The 19,485-nt window shown below is 37.4% G+C and overlaps 1 protein-coding gene across 1 annotated transcript in view; it reads right to left on the minus strand.

The window, feature by feature from the left end:
• Nucleotides 1-19,485, minus strand: part of UTRN (utrophin) — a 433,433-nt gene that overhangs the window by 198,246 nt on the left and 215,702 nt on the right. The window contains 1 exon segment of the mRNA XM_023750172.1: nucleotides 5,359-5,548. Within this exon segment, the coding sequence (XP_023605940.1) occupies nucleotides 5,359-5,548 (190 nt within the window).

Below are 19,485 nucleotides of genomic sequence, written 5' to 3' on the forward strand. Positions count from 1 at the left end.
TAGCTGATTTATTTTATAGTAATTGTGCTACTTCCTATTCTGGATTTGCAGTTCTTTGGGCAAAATCTCATATATTATTGCCTTATATTGACACCTACTGGAAAGTACTGGAATTGTATATTTCTTATTTCATTATCTGGGCAGTTGTTAATTTTGCATCTGTGAAAAAAATGTGGAAGATAAAATTTTAACTGCAAATTTTAATTTTCTAAAAGAAAAAAAAGCATCATTTATTCTAAACATTTTAACTGTAATGGTTTCTTTAGGAAATTGTAAATCTCAAGAAGTCTGCCCAAAGAGTATTTCTGATGGGAATTAATTTACCCAATGACTTCAGCTACTGAACTTCTGTTTATTTGGGGTATGATTATGAAACTAATTAAACAACTTTGTCCAGTATTTGAACTTCTACTGCTTCATACATCAGACTAAATATTTTGGGTCACATGACTTGGAAAATTACCTGATTCTGTGAAAGTATGCATACAAATGAATCAGAAAAATGACCCAACTAATAGAAAATGGATGCTTTACACATTCACATTTGAAGTTAAAAAGATAAAACATAATGCATTAGTGAATGAGCCTCACTTCTCTATTATCAAAACTACTTGCTCATATAATACCCAACCAAATGTTTTACCAGAATAATTTATTCCCTGAAGTGGACCAAAAGACAAGACAATGAAAGCATTCATTTACAAATTTTTACAATTAATTATTTATTAAGTTGTATTAACTTTTAATTAACTTCTTATGCAAATGAAACACTTCTACAAATTTCTGCGCATACCCTACTACCTTAATCTGTTTCCTAAAACTTTTCAAAGAAAATGTTTTCAGACAGAAACACATTTAATTGACCAAACTATAAGAAATAAAAAATATGATGTGATAAAGTTAATAGAATACTGCCTTCCTCTCCCACCCCCAGGCTGCTGCTACATAATATGCACAATTCAGGTGCTTGGACCTGTCAAATTTTATATCATCATGAACATACTATTGTCCTAGAGACAGTTGTTCCAATTACAAATGAGTTTGGGCAGCTAAGGGGACAATAAGCTACGTTCTTGGAAATGGCACTAAGAACATGAGGTGAAGGCAGAGCATTGCACAATTTACATTGTACTATATAAATTGCTTTAACATTCCTGTTATAATTCCTTCCCTTCATATCAAATCGCTCCAATTTTTAACAAAAGTAATGAGATAGTGTGAACATAGTTTAAATAAAACTATGATCAAAAATATAATAGCTAACTTTAAAAAATACAGGCACTCACTCAATGGTTTATGTTTAGGATGACGTGGTATTTGAAATTTGCAACTGTCAAACAAGTTGCCTCCTGCAAGTGTACTTAATCTACCTGTCCAAATAAAATTAAGTTCCTTAAGTGAAACTGTAATACAGGAAGACTCATGAATATAGGGGATACAGTATGATGAGAGTAAGTCTAATAGTTTTGAAGATGTGCTTTAATTTTTCAAATTAAAAAAAAACACAATTAGCTATAAAGAGATGCACAGTTTTTAAGTAACCTACTGAAAGATTATTCTAAACTCTTCTTTTAAATTTACCGAAATTTCCATAAGGCTAACGTGCTACTCAATATTAAGACACTGCAAAGTATCACAGAGGTAACAGGTCTTGATAAATGTAGTTTTGCTGTATTTTCTTCAAACAGTTCACTAGCCTACTCAGAAGATTTTGTCAGCCCCAAAATAAAATAATCACGAAACACTACTGGTTCCTGATTCTTAAACAAAATTTAATTAGCATATCACTTTAGCAGCTTTTACAGTCCCTAAGGAAAGGAACCTCTCCTGGGTGAGAACCCTGAAAGATTAGTTTTGAGAGCCTGAGAAGCAGTAGAATTGTCAGAATTATTTTCAATCACCAGTTACCTTACAGAGCTTCTGATACCGAGGAGAAGAAACTGCCATCCTTTGTAACCGATGTAACAAAACCACAACTTTCTGCAGAGACGTTCTCACCACAGCCATCATTTTAAGTTTACCACACTTCTGGAGGCACCTCAGAATTTGCATTATAAATGAAGAGCAATGATCATTTCCTCCTGGTCACTGGACAATGATTTGCCAGTTCTCTGAGCATGCTCGTTTCCAGGAATGCATTTGAAAGATAACAGGCGCTCAGGTTCTTGGCAAAAGGAGGCTGCTATGCCTTCAACTTCTTCTCAATTTAAAAAACGTATGCAGACGGCACCCAGAAAGCCCCCCAGCAGATGCTCCCAGCCAGTACTTGCTCAGCCGGGCATGGCCAGGAAACGTAGCAAGTTGAGCAGCCAAACGCTGCCTGCTGCTGGAGAGGAGCGCGCTCAGTAGCCAAAAAGGATATTAAGTGAAACATTAAAGCTGCAGATACGAGGCAGACACCCCCTGGGAACAGAGATTCAACACATCACCACCGCGGTGCATGCCTCCTAGCGGGTTTGTATTAAGAGATCAAGTAGCATTCACTCTCTCACTGTAAAGAGGGATGCATTCACCACCGGACTAGACGCAGCTCTGGCCGTGCTCTGTGCGATGAGTGAATAGACTCTGTTATAAATCTTGAGAAGAGCAGAAGGTACCTAACTCTAATGATATCAGCCTCTCCGTTAAGTGCTAATAAATCACCTCGAGACAGGTCTCAGAACAAGATCATCTAAAACAAAACAAAACAAAAATACCTGCAGGGGGGTCTGTGGCTTTACCTAAAAGCAGAGTCGCAGATGCTACCTAGGACGAAAGCCATTCAAAATCCAATTCTAATGTTAGGTTAGGACTTCTCTAATTTAACAGCAAAGTTAATAAAACATAAAAGTCTGTAACTGACCACTGAACATTCCAAATGACCACACTTCCTGATAGACAGCATCTTCATGATCTCACTTCATGTCATAAAGCTGTTTCAGTTTAATGAGTAAGAAATAGAAGACATGATTATATGATGTAAAAACCAAGTACAGAATTTCTGACTTTCATAGGCATGTGTACAACTTGAGATGCATTTTCTCAAATTGCAGCTCAAAGACCACTATAAGTATCCAGTGGGGGAGAGCACTTTTAGGAAATCAGCAAAAATAACCCAGAATGATTAAATGACTGAGTCAAAGGGCACAGCCAAAAATAGGACCCAGACGTTTCTCATTATCAGTGTCCTGCTCAAACTAACAACGCAGGAAATGTTTCCTTTTCCTCTTTCTCTATTATCATGATTTTTTAAAGGAAACACAATATTTAAAGTATGTTTTACTTCTTTTGCCTTCTCTGTCCTTGATTTTAGCCTGATTTAAAGTCCCTTACTGGTCAGAGAGAGTTGTGTTTATCAAGCAGTGTTTCGGTAGGCTTCTGCTTGTGTATTGTGTTTTCCCATGTATGTCTATACTGAGAACCTATACTGCCTCCTTCTGGATAGGCTAGCAATATCAAAATAGCTACACAAAGGCAAAATCGGAAGAGAAGTAGTCAGTTGATGATAGCAGCCAGTTAAAAATACTAAGTTATTAAGCAAAGATATATAAACAGAAATTAGATTATTGATTATTTAGGGCTGGGGGATTAGGAAGCTGCAAATGGGAGACTGATAGCTAAGGGGTATAGGGTCCCTCTCAGAGGTGATGAAAATGTTCTAATTTGATTGCAATGCTGATTGCATAATTATGAGTACACTAAAAACAATCAAATTTAAATGGACAAATGTATGGAATATGAATTATATGTCAACAAAACTATTATAAAAAAATATGAAGTTGTAATTTCTGCCCATAACCCAACAGGGGAAGTTTCCACAGTACAGGTATATATATCTCCCCCAAAACACTATGCTGGGTATGGAGCTGGGTACAGGGGAAGATTTGATCAAAGTCTGAACCTATCAAACAAGAGGATGAAAATTAGGCTGAAAGAGAATACAGAGATGAAAAATAATAATTCCAAACACATATTGTTAGAGAACAAAACCAGCCACCTGTTATAACACCACCCAGAAAAGTAGCAAGGCAGCATGGTTTTACCCAGGAGAGAATCAGAGCAGCTAGGCTCATTGGTACTGGTAAAAGGTAAAGCTCACATTTTAAAAAAATAATTAAAATGATAATGTGTTAGAATGTGGGCATGAAAATCATGAATAAATGCATTTGAATTAATAAAGTAGGAAGTCAGTAATAGACATTCATTCAAAAACAACAACAAAAAGTTTCTCTGAGTCTTTGGCCAAAGTCTCTCATCTGAATGCAGATCCATAGTGACAACTGCATACCAGGCATCTCCTCCTGGATGGTACACAAATGCCTCACTTCACCACAGTCTAAATGAAATGTCCCATCCCGTCACCTTGCACTGCTGCCCTGACATTTTATTTCCTGCATTCCTAATTGCAGGCTCTACTACCACCTGGCAAGCTTCTGTGTCTCTACCTCTTCCCCTTCCCTTAGTGGACCCTTACTAGCAAGTCATTAGGTGCATGCCCCCTGCTATTGCCTATTCCTGGTCATTATCACCTCTGAGCAGTTGGCTACAAGATATCCTAACAGACTGCTCTGCTCAGTCTTGCCCAGTTCAGGCCCATTCCTCCTCAGCTAGATTCCTATAAAATGCAAATCCCATTGCATCACTCTATTGCTTAATATCCTCTAATGACTTCTCCTCATTGCCACCAGGTTAAAATATAAAATAGCAAGGAGACTTCTCCATCAAAGCAGATTTTTAAGCAAGTTCTAGGTGAGATGGCCTGCGATTGACAAGAATAAGTTATTCTACACAAAGAAAATGGGAGTTCAAGGACACTGATTCACTTGTATTTGAGGATAGAAAAGGGATGCAGATGTGCTTCAAAAGATCCCTCATAAACTTTTTTAAAGGAAAGATTTTGTATTACCACATTTTGTGTAGAAGGAAAACTTGAACCTGAGACTGAATATATCATATTTATCAAGCCAAAGACATAAAAGTAATACCTTCAAGCCCAGTGTTCTTAGTTGTAAACTGAGCCATAGAGCCTTTACAGCTTTTATATTAGGTATTTATAATAAATAGAGAATGAAATAACTCATATTAAGAGGAAATGTTTTTATAATGTAAGATTCAATAAGGCTAACTGTAATAGGGCTTGAAATGATAGAAAACAGAATAGCTATGAGTCTAGAAGTCTAAATAAACAATTATTACTTCCATAAAACAAAGTGTTTTCCCAAATTATTAAGTAAGTGTATTTTACAGATCTTATTTCAAAAACCAATTATTCACAGGCGAGCATGGATGCCATAACAGAATAAGGTGACAACCTCACTTCTGAATGGTAATAAATCTTAATGGTAAACAAGCACTGGTCACATTTTTCTGGGCACTTGCCTGCATCTGCTGTGTGAGCTCCTTGGCCAAGACAGTATCCTGAAGAGCATTCTCCCGCTGAGAGGCATCTGCAAGGACATTCACTGTGGTTTCTGCTTCTTGTAGCCACTTTAGGAAATTCTCTAGGTCCTTGCGAGAGGCCTGCACTGCCCTCAGCTCAGCCTCCAAGGCATTCTGTCTGTCAGCAATGCTGCAAGGAACAAGATGGGCAAGTCTCCATTACTTACAGTGTGACAGGCCTCATTATGACACACTAAAGAGAAAATCAGCAGACAGCTTCAAAGGACCTCAATTTCTTCAAGCATCTAACGGAATTGGGGGATTTATTCATGTGTGTCTTGAATAACCCATAATGGAGGGATAATGTGAATTGTGAGAGGAAGAAGAGGGAGAGAGGCATAACTCAACAAAAATCACATCCATATCACAAAATAATTATGACTACATTTTTAGAACTCATAATTTTATGTTATTCCCCATATGTTTTATTTCAATACCCTAGTATGATGCATGACACAAAGGCAATACCAATAAATATGTACACAATGAGTGACTAAGTGAATCTAGAAGTAGCATCTGAAGAAACTTTTAAGATAAAATAAAAATAACTTAAAGAGCTAATTTTATATATTTTAAACAATTCAGATGAATACAAATTGGTTCTTTAAGTTGATTTAATAATATTATTCTTGAAAGACATTGGATAATCAAGCTTTTATATGCCATTCATTTAATCTACAAAGAACTACTCTGGAGTTTCATGATTTAAGAGATACACACACTGTATCAACCTTTAAAACTTTATAGACATCAAAACTCTGTAATAAGAAAACAAACAACCTAATTTTAAAATGTATACAAATGAAATTACTCCCAGGTATTTAAACTCAAGAGAACTGAAAACATATGTCCACTCAAAAATTTGTACACAAATATTTATAGCAGCATTATTGATAATAGCCAAATGATACAATCAATCCAAATATCTATCAATTGAGAGGGGAATTGATAAACAAAATATATTCATAAAAAAATATTATTCAGCCATAAAAAGGAAAGAAGTATCAATAAATGCTACAACATGGATGAACCTTGAAAACATTATGCCAAGTGAAAGAAGACAGGTACAAAATGCCCCATATTGTGCAATTTCATTTATATGAAATATTGACAAAAAAGATAAATCCATAGGGAGAGAAAGTCAATTAGCTGTTGACTAGGACTGGGGGTGGAAGCAGTGGAGACTGACTGCTAATAAGTGGTGGGTTTCATTTAGTGGTTATAAAATGTACAAAAATTAAGAGTATGGTGATGTTTTTACAACATGGTAAATAATTGCACAATTTACCAGGGGTGGGGAACCTTTTTCTGCCAAGGGCCATATGGATATTTATAATATCCTTCACAGGCCACACAAAATTATCAACTTAAAATTTAGCCTGCTATATTTGGTCAAACATTTAATTAACTCACCCCTAATTCCTTGGCAGGGCTAGACCAAAAGATTCTGTGGGCCTTATAAGGCCCATGGGCCAGATGTTCCCCACCCCTGCTTTAAACGGTTAATTGAATGGTATATAAACTATATCATATTTTTTTTAATTAGCAACTGTGACAGACTTTGCTAAAATCTCTTAAACAAGCCACAGCTAGAGAGGTGATTAAAAATGGCAGTAGAGTAAGTGGGAACTACACTGACACTCTCCCAGGAAATACAACTAAAATACAGAAGAACCACCCTGAAAAATCAACTGAGGACTAGTTGAGAGATAACCAAGAAAGAAAGTGGAGACTGCATTGAGACTGTTAGGAAGTTCAGAGGCACAAAAGGGCTGGCCTGGCTTCCACAAACAGCAGCTGAAGTGCCAGAGGGATATCTCAGCTGTGGCGGATTCCTACTGAGGACTCTGGGGTCTAAACACCAAGCTGGGTTCCCCACCCAGAGCACCAGAACTGAGAATGGTGCCCACATAACATCTGGCTGAGAAAAGCAGGAGGGCTGCTATCTGCCAGGGAGAGACTACTGGAAATGCGGGCACCCTCTAAAAGGGCCAATACACAAAATTTCGTGTGCAGCCACTCACCTTGGGCTCTGACAGAGGGAGGGCAGAGTGGACTGGAGCTGAGCGAGGAAATTCCAGGGTTGGAGGCTCTGGGTTTGGAGCTCAGAGGGAAGCCAACCCGGTTTCCTAAGCTGAGTCATTCCCTCATACTGTGAAGACATCTTTCTCTGGCAGACCTTTGCTATCCAGGTGGTTGTTCCTGGGAAAAGGGCAGTTGCCACACCCTCTTGGAAAATCTCTCACCCCACCCTGTGGTCAATACCCTGACGCAAATCAAAGCTGATAAAAATCAGACTACAGGCAGAGGAGGATCTCTGGAGGCTTTAAGTCTTTGCCTGATCTCCTTCTGGAGCTGGGGCTAGGAAAAGCAGACCCTGGTGCACAACTTGGTCCTTTCCAAAGGCACCTAGACCCAGCAGAGGGAGCACAAATTGTGGATTATTGATAGCTCCAAACAGGGGACTCAGGGCCAGTCAGAAACAACATTTGACATTGTCCTGCACTAGAGATTGGGAGTAACAGCAGATTTGCCTAATACATAGATAGAAAGGCAAACAGGCAGCCAAAATGGGAAGAAAAAAAACACACAAAAACAAATAAAAGAACAAAAGAATTCTCCAGAAGAAGAGCTAAACAAAATGGAGATAAGAAATTTATCAGATGTAGAGTTTAGAATAATGATGTCAAAGAAGCTCAACAGCATGAGAAAAGATATAGCAACTATGAAAGACTGGTTGGAAATAAAAAATGACCTAACACTAATAAAGAACACACTGGAGGATTAGACAGCAGATTAGGGGAAGCTGAGGATTAGATCAGTGAATTAGAAGATAGGATAGAAAAAAATCACTCAATCAGATAACCAAAAAGAAAAACAATTAAAAACAGGAGGACAGCTTAACACATTGCGGAACAGTAGTTTTATTGCTAGCTTTATCCAGTGGCCAGTTTAAGTTTCTATTGAAAGAGTACAAAAAAACATTTTACATAAATGTTAAAGGCATGCTTTAAAATTAAATACCCATTGCATTTTTTAAGTTATTTATTACATGTTCTTACAAGCTAATATCTTTTTAAAGTATGATACTTTGTATAACACTGTGTAATATGAAGCAAGAATTCTCATGATCTGTCCACAATGTGTTAAGGGAGTTGTGAGACAGCCTGAACCGTAACAAGATTCACATAATAGTTATGCCAGAAGGAGAAGAAAGTGAACAAGGAATAGAGAACATGTTTGAAGAAATAATGGCAGAAAACTTCCCTAACCTGGTGAAAGAAAAGGTCACATAAGTGCAGAAGGCACAGAGAGTCCCAAGCAAGAAGAACCCAAACAGGCCCACGCCCAGACACATCATAATTAAAATGCCAAAAATTAAAGACAAAGAGAGAATCTTAAAGGCAGCAAGAGAAAAGCAATTTGTTACCTACATAGGAGCTTCCATAAGCCTGTAAGTTGATTTCTCATCAGAAGCTCTACAAGCCAGAGGGAATGGCCTTTCAAGGTAGTTAAAAACCAGGATCTAAAACCAAGATTACTATATCCAGCAAGGCTATCATTCAAAATAGATGGTGAAATAAAGGGCTTCCCAGGACAAAAAAAAATTTAAAAAAGGAAAAGGAGATTATCACCACCAAACTAGCACTGCAAGAAATGCTAAAGGGACTGCTATAATGAGAAGAAAAAATAGACAAAGAGAGAAACATAAGTACACAGAATTAAAATGGCAATAAACAAGTACCTATCAATAAAAACCTTAAATGTAAGTGGATTAAATACTCCAGTCAAAAGACATAGGGTAGCTGAATTGATACAAAAACATTATTCAATCATATGCTGTCTCCAAGAGACCCTCTTCAGAACAAGACACATGTGATGAAAATGTGGGTGTGGAAAAATATTTTCCATGCAAATAGAAATGGAAAAAAAGTTGGAGTAGCAATACTCATGTCTGACAAAATAGACTTCAAAATGAAGGCCATCACAAGAGACAACAAAGGTCACCACATAATACTAAAGGGATTGACTCAACAAGAGTATATAGCCCTGGTAAACATATATGCACCCAATATAGGAGAACATAAATATATTTTTAAAAATCTTCTAGAGGACTTTAAGGGAGAGATTGACAACAATACAGTCATAGTAGGAGTTTTTAACATCCTGCTGACTTCACTGGATAGATCTTCCAAAAAAAAAATTTAACAAGGAAATAGTGACTCTAAATGACACACTGGATCAGATGGATTTAATTGACATTTACAGAACATGTCACCCCAAAGCAGCAGAATATACATTCTTCTCAAGTGCACATGGGTCATTCACAAAGATAGACCACATGTTAGGACACAAAACAATTCTCCACAAGTCCAAGAAGACTGAAATCATATCAAACAGCTCCTCAGATCACAATGGAATGAAATTAGAAATCAACTACCGTAAAAACACTCAAACACATGGAGGCTAAATAGCATGTTATTAAACAATGAGTGGGGTACCAATGAGATCAAGAAAGAAAGAAAAAACTTCCTGGAAACAAATGAAATGAACACACAACAACTCCAAATCTCTGGGACACAGCAAAAGTAGTTCTGAGATGGAAGTTCATAGCACTACAAGCCTCAAAAAACAAGAAAAAGTAATAACTATTTAACCCTACAACTTAAAGAATTACAAAGAGACCAACAAGAAAAACCTGGAGTAAGTAGAAGGAAGGAAATAATAAAGATTAGAGCAGAAATCAATGACATAGAGACAAAATAAATACCAATGAAACCAAGAGATGGTTCTTTGAAAAGATAAACAAGATTGATAAACCATTAGTACACTCATCAAGAAACAAAGAGAGAGGACCCAAATAAATAAAATCAGAAATGAAAGTGGTGAAATAACAACTGACACCAAAGAAATACAAAGGACTATAAGAAAATACTATGAATAACTATATGCCAACAATTGGATGAAATGGACAAATTCCTAGAAAAATACAATCTCCCAAAACTGAATCAGGAAGAATCAGAAAGCCTGAATAGGCTAGTAATAACTGATGAAATAGAAGCAGTACTCAAAAAACTCCCAGCAAACAAAAGCCCAGGTATGGATGGCTTCACAGGGGCATTTTATCAAACATTCAAAGAAGAACTAACACCTATACTCCTCAAACTATTCAAAAAAGTCCAAGAGAAGGAATACTTTCATGCTCTTTTTATAAGGCCAGCATTATCCTAATTCCAAAACCAGATAAAGACACTACAAAGAAAGAGAATTACAGGCCGATATCCCTAATGATCATAGATGCTAAAATCCTCAACAAAATATTAGCAAATAGGATCCAGTAATATATTAAAAAGATCATAAATCATGACCAAGTGGAATTTATTCCAGGGATGCAAGGCTGGTTCAATATTTGCAAATCAATAAATATGACATATCACATAAACAAATTGGAAGACAACAATCACATTATAACATTAATAGACACAGAAAAAGCATTCGACAAAATCTAACAACCCATTTTTTCTGATCAAAACTCTCAGCAAAGTGGGAATAGAGGGATCATATCTCAATATAATAAAGGGCATATATGACAAACCTGCAGCCAACATCATATTCAATGGGCAAAAACTAAAAGCATTTCCCCTAAGAACAGGAATAAGACAGGGATGTCTGCTTTCACCACTCTTATTCAACACTAGAGGCCTGATGCATGAAGATTCATGCAAGAATGGGCCTTCCTACCTCTGGCTGCTGGCACCACCTTCGCTCTGGCCCGGAGCCGCCTTTCCACCTTCCAATGCTGCCCAGTGGCCCAGAGCAGCTGGGGCGGTGTGGAACACCTGTGTCCCGCCCTGCTCCCGGCCGCTCGGCACCTGTGTATGCAAATTAACCCACCATCGTTGTGGGGTTAATTTGCATACTCACTCCTGATTGGCTGGTGGGCATTGTGAAGGTATGGTAAATTTGCATTTTTCTCTTTCATTAGTGTAGATAGTATTGGAAGTCCTAGCCACAGCAATCAGACAAGAAGAAGAAATACAAGGCATCCAAATTGGAAAGGAGGAAGTAAAACTCTCATTATTCAAAGATGACATGATATTGTACATAGAAAACTCTAAAGACTCCACCAAAAAAACTACTCGATTTAATACAGGAATTCAGCAATGTAGCAGGATACAAAATTAACACCTAGAAATCGATGGTGTTTTTATACACTAATAATGAATTTTCAGAAACAGAAACAAACAAATAATCCCATTTACCATTGCAACAAAAAAAAAATTAAGATATGCAAGAATAAACTTAACCAAGGAGGTTAAAAACTTGCACTCAGAAAACTACAGGACATTGAAAAGAGAGATAGAGGAAGATATAAACAAGTGGAAGAATATACCATGTTCATGGATTGGTAAAATTACCATCATTAAAATGTCCATACTATCCAAAGCAATCTACAGATTCAATGCAATCCCTATTAAAATACCAACAGCATATTTCACAGATCTAGAACAAATACTCCAAAAAATTTATATGAAACCAAAAAAGACCCCGAATAGCGACAGCAATCTTGAGAAAGAAGAGCAAAGTTGGAGGGATCACAATACCAGATATCAATTATATTACAAAGCCGCTGTATTCAAAACAGCCTGGTACTGGCACAAGAACAGGCATATAGATCAATGGAACAGAACAGAGAGCCCAGAAATTGGCCCAAGCCATTATGCTCAATTAATATTTGAAAAAGGAGGCAAGAACATGCAATGGAATAAGGACAGTCTCTTCAATAAGTGGTGTTGGGAAAAGTGGACAGATGCATGCAAAGAAATGAAACTAGACCACCAACTTACACTAAATGCAAGAATAAACTCAAAATGGATAAAAGATTTAAATGTAATTGTGAAACCATAAAAATCCTGGAAGAAACCATAGGCAGCAAAATCAGAGACATCTGTTGTAGCAATATGTTTGTGGATACATCTCCTAGGGCAAAGGAAACTAAGGAGAAAATAAACAAATGGGACTACATCAAAATAAAAAAAGCTTCTGCACAACAAAAGAAACCAACAAAATGAAAAGGGAGCTCACTGTATGGGAGAACATATTGGGCAATGATACATCTCATAAAGGGTTAATATCCAAAATATATAAAGAACTCATACAACTTAACAAAAGGAAGATAAACAATCCAATTGAAAAATGGGCAAAGGACATAAATAGATACTTCTCCAAAGCCAACATACAGATGGCCAAGAAACATGAAAAAATGCTCAGTCACTGATCATCAGAGAGATGCAAATTAAAAGACAATGAGGTATCACCTCACACCTGTTAGAATGGCCACCATCAACAAATCAACAAATGACAAGTTCTAGAGAGGATGTGAGAAAAGGAAAGCCTAGTACACTGCTGGTGGGAATGCAGACTGGTGCAACCATTATGGAAAACAGTATGGAGTTTCCTCAAAAAGTTAAATATGGATCTGCCATTTGACCCAGTGATCCCACTTCTAGGAATATATCCTAATAAGCTGGAAACACCAATCAGAAAGAATGTGTGCACCCCTATGTTCATAGCAGCACAATTTACAATAACTAAGCTTTGGAAACAGCCCAAGTGCCCATCAGTAGATCAGTGGATAAAAAAGCTATGGCACATTTATACCATGGAATACTATGCAGCAGTGAAAAGGTTATCTTACCCTTTGAGACAACATGGAGGGACCTGGAGAATAATATGCTAAGCGAAATAAGCCAGTCAGAAAAAGACAAGTCTCACATGATCTCACTCATATGTGGAATCTAATGAACAAAATAAACTGATGAACAAATGGATCTAGAGACAGAGAAGCATGGAACAGGCCAGGATCTCAGAGGGAAGGTGGGGGAGGGTGAGTTGGTGGGAAGAGATCAACCAAAGAACTTGTATGCATATATGCATAGCTCATGGACACAGGCAATAGGATGGTGAAGGCCTGGAGTGGAGGGTGGGGGCAGGCTAGAAGTGGTCAATGGGAGTTTGGTGATATTTGTAATATTTCAACAATAAAGACATAATTTTTTTAAAAGCAGCAGATGGAATCAGTGTGCCCCTCCAAATAAATTTAGCAACATGTTATATCTCATTTATGTATGTTTTCTAATTGTCCATACACACATCCATCCATTCATCACCATCCATCCATCTGTCCTTCTATTTGCTTGTTAACTCAATATTAAAATGGTTATTTTAATATTTAATTTAAGGTGGTTTACTTTCTTATTTGTACTTTTCCACATTCTCTGAATTTATAATGAACAGTTATCTTTTTATACATCAATAAACACATTCTTTTAAAAAAAATAGGTAAAAGATTTAAACAGACACATCATCACAGAAGATATATGGATGGCAAATAAGCACATAAAAAGATGCTAAGCATCATTAATCATCAGAGAAACATAAATTCAAACCACAATGAGATATCACTACTTATTAGAATGGCTTTAAAAATGACTACATCAAATGCTGGTGAGAATGTAGAGTAACTGTAACTCTCACACATTGTAAGTAGGAGTGGAAAATGATACAGCCATTTTTAAAAAGTTTGGCAATTTTTAACATTAACCATGCACTTAAGATACAATCCAGCAATCGTTTTACAAGAGAGAAATGGAAATGTGTCCACACAAAACCCAAATGCAACTGTTTATAGCAGCTTTATTCATAATGCTCAAAAACTGATAATAACCCAAAAGTCATCCACCGGTAAAAGCTGAACTGTGGTACATGCATATAATGGAATACTGAGCAATGGAAATTAACTACCGATAGATGAAAGAACATGGATGAAATCCCCGGTGCATTCTGCTAAGTGAAAGAAGCCAGACACAAAAGCTGCATACCATGATTCCATTTATATAACTTTCTGGAATGTCAGCGACCTCATCTCAGCACTTACTTACTAAAAACCTCCCAAAGTGTTTTGGCTGCCTGCAGAACACATCCACATTGCTCCTCCTGGGATGCAGTGCCCTCCACACTCTGTCACTAATTCACTTTCCCAGCTTTCCCTGAGTTCTCTCCAAAACTCTGTTCAAGTCAAGTTGGGCTGTTCCGTGTCCACATAAAAATTTTATATCCACAAATAAATGTCATTCTGACCACCGGGGGATCGGGCCTAAGCTGGCAATCAGACATCCTTCTGGCTGCCTGGGAGCCCTTGGGGGATGTCCACCTGCCATCTTAGGCCCACTCCCCGGGTGATCTGGCCTAAGCTGGCAGTCAGACATCTCTCTGGCAGTCCAGGAGCCCTCGGGGAGCAGGCCTAAGCCGTCACAGCAGGAGAGGCTCCCGCCACCACTGCTGCACTTGCAGCCATCATCCCAGCTTGTGGCTGAGCAGAGCTCTCCCTGTAGGAGCACACTGACCACCAGAGGGCAGCTCCTGCATTGAGCATCTGTCCCCTGGCAGTCAGTGTGCTTCATAGCTACCAGTCATTCCTGGTCATTCTGCTGTTAGGGTCAATTTGCATATTACCCTTTTATTATATAGGCTGTTTCTCAGTCCTTATTACACTATTATAATAAGCACTTATAGAATAATGAAAATCTATTTATAATATGCCTTTAAAATTACCTCCCAAACATCAATTTTTCAAGAAGCTACTAAGAGGCATCCTCCACAAAACTCAATTTATAAATCCAGAAAGAAGATATGAGAAGCATGAAAATAAGAGATCAGTGCAGGGAGGAGCTCTCACACAAACAGTGAGAGGTGAACTCAGAAAAGAGGGTGGTGAATCCAAACTGGACCAGGTGCAGGCTGTCATCACCATCCCAACTGCCATGTTTCGTTTTCACTTGACAAAATTTACAAAGGAGACACCCTGACAAAGCGAAAAAATAACCCAAAATAGAACACTTCCTCCCGCACCCCCACCCCCAAAATAAAAAGGAAAGAAAGCAACAAAACAAAAACCCATGAGATCCAGGAAATAGGGGTTCCAGATGAGGAGGAAGGCACAGGCACTCCCCAGATGATGGCTGTGCAGCAAATCTAGAGAGCGTGTACCCAAGTAAACACATTAGAAGTGACAGGCTACTTAATGCGATTGGCTTTGTGGGAAATTGTACTGTCAGGCCATCGGAAAATGTGGGAAGAATGAGCAACAGGTGCAAAGAAAACTAAGCATGTAAAAACAAAGCCATTATTAATTTCAGGTAAACCAAACAGAGGAAGCAAAATTATAGTCAACTTTCAGTGTTCAGCTGTTAATGATGTTTAGACAGGCATAATAATGTCAACACAATATCTGTTTATCTAAAAATTCATGCTGAGATGGTACAGCCACTGTGGACAATAATATAGCAGTTCCTCAAAAAAAATAAATAAATATATCACCCAGCAATTCCATTTCTAGGTATATACCCAAAAGAACTGAAAGCAAGGTCTCAAAGAGATATCCGTATACCTATGTTCATAGCAGCCCTATTCACGATAGCTAAAACGTGGAAGCAACTTTAATTTTTTGATAATCATGTGCCCATATCTCAATTTAGAAGTTACCCACCAGAATTTGGGTGGCTGTTGTTAGTGGTGTTTTATCTTCCACCTAAGCCTGCCCATATTTACAAGAATTAAAACATCAACAGTAAAAACATTAGGAATAACCAAATAAAGGCTGGGCCATTAAGATACTAGAAAGGGAAAAAAAATCAAAGGAGTACATACATGCAAGTAATCATCCATGAACAGATGATTCTTATTTTAAAAACACTCACATAAAATTTAGTAATTATAACATTTTCATTTTACATACTCAGTATCCTTTATTTTAAAGAATATTCATCATAGGTTATGTGGCAAACAGCCGATGTAAAAACAGATCATTCTACATTAGTTCTATTAAACCCGAAAAATGTCCAGACCAGAGGAAAAGTGAAAATGTCCTAGAACCCTATGGGTGAATTCAGAGGATTCCTTATAGACAAGAGACAATTATATACCCAGCAAGCATAGAGGACCAGGCTGGCAGGGGAGGTAGAAAACCTAAAGTGACCCACAAAAGGACAAATTACCTACTGGTCATCAGTGGAAAAAGTGATTCTGCTTTTAAGATATTCACTTTGTAGGAAACTGCAGAAAAACAACTGTTAGATGATGTAAGAAAACTCTACTTTGTTGGCTATGAAAGCCAAAGAATAAGCGTTTGGATCAAGGAGACAAGGTTCTACGACGGACTAGCTCTGACAACCTGGGCAGCTGCCTGTCTCCTCAAGCATCATTTTCATCATCTCTGAAAACTCTGCTTGGCACATGAGGTTCTCCATGGTCTGAGTCTTTGCTTACCTCCTCAAGAATCATCTCATCACTCCAAGCCTCACTCTTCATTTACCTACAAAAAAGAATCAATCCCTAATCCTCAAAGTGGTCCCTGTCTCTATCCTATCCAGAGCCTTACTTTTACTTCTTTTACCTTAAATACCACTTCCCTCCCTCCACTACCCGGCCCATCCCCCTCCACTGCATTCATTTTTACTTATCCTACAGAATGTGGTACAGACACCTTCCAAACCTACATGGTACCTCATCCCTGAGCACCCATGATTTCCTACCATGGCCAATGCTGCTATCACAAAGCACTACAAAATCAGTGGCTTACAGCAACTATTATCTCACAGTGTGTAAGTTAGTTTCTGAGAGGGGTCTCACTGGACTAAAATGAAGTTGTTGGCAGGCAGGACTGGTTTTCTCTAAAGGCGAATCCATTTCCTTGTTATTTCTAGTTTTGAGAAGTCACCCACATTCTTTGGCTCATGGTCCCTTCTTACATCTTCAAAGCCAGCAGTACAGGGCTGAGTGCTCACGCCACATCTCTATGACCCATTCTTCTGCCTTCTTTCTCCACTTATTAGGACACATTGATGATCCAAAATAGTCTCCCCATCTTTGGGGCCAATATCCTGCCTGTCTCATTATACTGTACCTCCGATCGCAATTGAAAGTGACTACTTTGTTGTGTGTTTAAAGTTTCTGAATCATCAGTTCACCTGGTACCCCCAGGACCTACACAGAGTAGCAACTCAACAAGTATTTATTATAAATTAATACAAAAGTAGGACTAATATCTCCCTTCCTGGAATATTTTAATAAATGTATCAAAACACAGTAAACACTCAATAAATAGTAATTTACCTTACTTTATATATGAACTTGATGAAATACTGGGAAGTTAATTTTACTTATAGCATACAAATGAGTGATTTAATCATAAATGTCCTGAGGAATCTTTTTAAATTCACATATATCTGGCATCAGATTTTTTATTTCGAATGTAATTAACTACTAAAAATAATGAACATAGTGACAACTAAACCCTATGTATAGCAGTCCAGATTATCTTCATATTATTATAATAAATACACATTTTAAGTTTTTATAATCATAATATGTGTACAAATACGTATAGTCTGATTCTTGAAATTAATATAATTTTATGTGAAATTGCTAATAGAATATAGCTCAAAGGCAGTTCTCTACACCACCCATTTCAGTCTTCTTAAAATTAGATCAAATGCTAGAGTGTGGTATAAAGGACACCACAAGAATCTTTTATCCATTTTCAAGGAATTTCATATGATGTATCATACTACCATAAGGCCAAAATTAATGGCTAAAATTAGAGGCTCAGGAGTGTTTATGCACACTTTATTAGACAGGCTAATAAATTACCATTAATGCTATTGGGCACTGCTCTCAGAAGAAAACAACCTAATTCTACACCTCTGCCAATTACTAGCTATAAGGCTTGGGTAAATCATTTTAATTCTCCAATTGTGTGTGTGGGGGGGGGGGGCTCATCCCTAAAATAAGTTGTTTGGACTAAAAGTAAAGGACCCATTTCAGACTGACCAAGGGTCCTTTTAAAACTACATAATCCATCACATCACAGAGATAATAAAACCTGCTAGAAGAGTTCCCCCATTCTCACCCATCCCTAGCTTCAAATTTGGCTTCATTAAGAATCCCTGCTTGGAAATGAAAGGTGACTGATGGGAGTGGATGAGCAGAGAGCAGAAAGCAAAAAGGTCGAGGAGTACTGATGTGGAAGCTTCCTGAGATCACACCCAGCAGTGAGCTCCCGTTAGTCCATGCTTCACAATGCAGAGTTTCTATCTGGCAGCTCTGGTTGCTGCATCTCAAGAAAGACCAGAACAGAGCTAGAGGAGGTACTGGGAAATGTAATGAGAGAATACAGGGGAAGGAGCACTATCATAGAAAAAGAATCATCTTAACTTTAGGAAATTGTGGCTACTAGACAAAGACAGAGAAGTTTCACAAAAAATCTTTTTTAACCTACAAATCATAAAGAGCAAGGACAGGCTGAAAACCTAAAGGATAAAACATCTGATGTAGAAGGCTAACTTTAGCAGAAACAAGATATTTTACTTCAAACAGAAGTAACACACTATAGAATTCTTTTGTAGAAGAAATGGTACAGATGAAAAATATAAACTGCTTCTCATAAAAGATTAGAGGAATTCACTAGTGACAGATTTACTTACAATAGTTTACATTAAAGATAGCGGGGATCTAAAAAATGTAAATGCTGAGCTTTTAAGGAGATTTATATTATAAAGGCAACAGATATAGCTTAAAGTAATCAATCTAAATAGCTTATAGTTATTTTGTAGCTCAAAAACATGGCCACCCACATAACTGCCTTGTTTAAATATTATTTTAAAGATGTTAAATGATACTCGGTATTTTAAGCTACAAGACATACTGGTTAATCAAGTGTGCATGTGCTTAGAATTGGTCAAAAGAGTGTTTGAACATAAATACATGTGTCTCTTTTTTAAACTTGAATGGAAAAGAGCATCTCAGAAAACCCACAAATATGTGTTGCTAAACTTTGGTATACTTAAAAGGTGACCTTTATTTACAGGTACTTAAATAAATGTATGTATCTTTTTTAGAGCAGAAAAAAATGGCAGCATCAGTAGTTTGAGTGGCATGTAGAAAACTTACACTGAAACATTATTTAAGCTTTTCAATGGGTACCTTCACAAGGTAATTTTGTTCTTT

The sequence above is a fragment of the Myotis lucifugus genome, unplaced genomic scaffold (assembly GCF_000147115.1).
Source record: "Myotis lucifugus unplaced genomic scaffold, Myoluc2.0 scaffold_11, whole genome shotgun sequence".
Classification (NCBI taxonomy): domain Eukaryota; kingdom Metazoa; phylum Chordata; class Mammalia; order Chiroptera; family Vespertilionidae; genus Myotis; species Myotis lucifugus.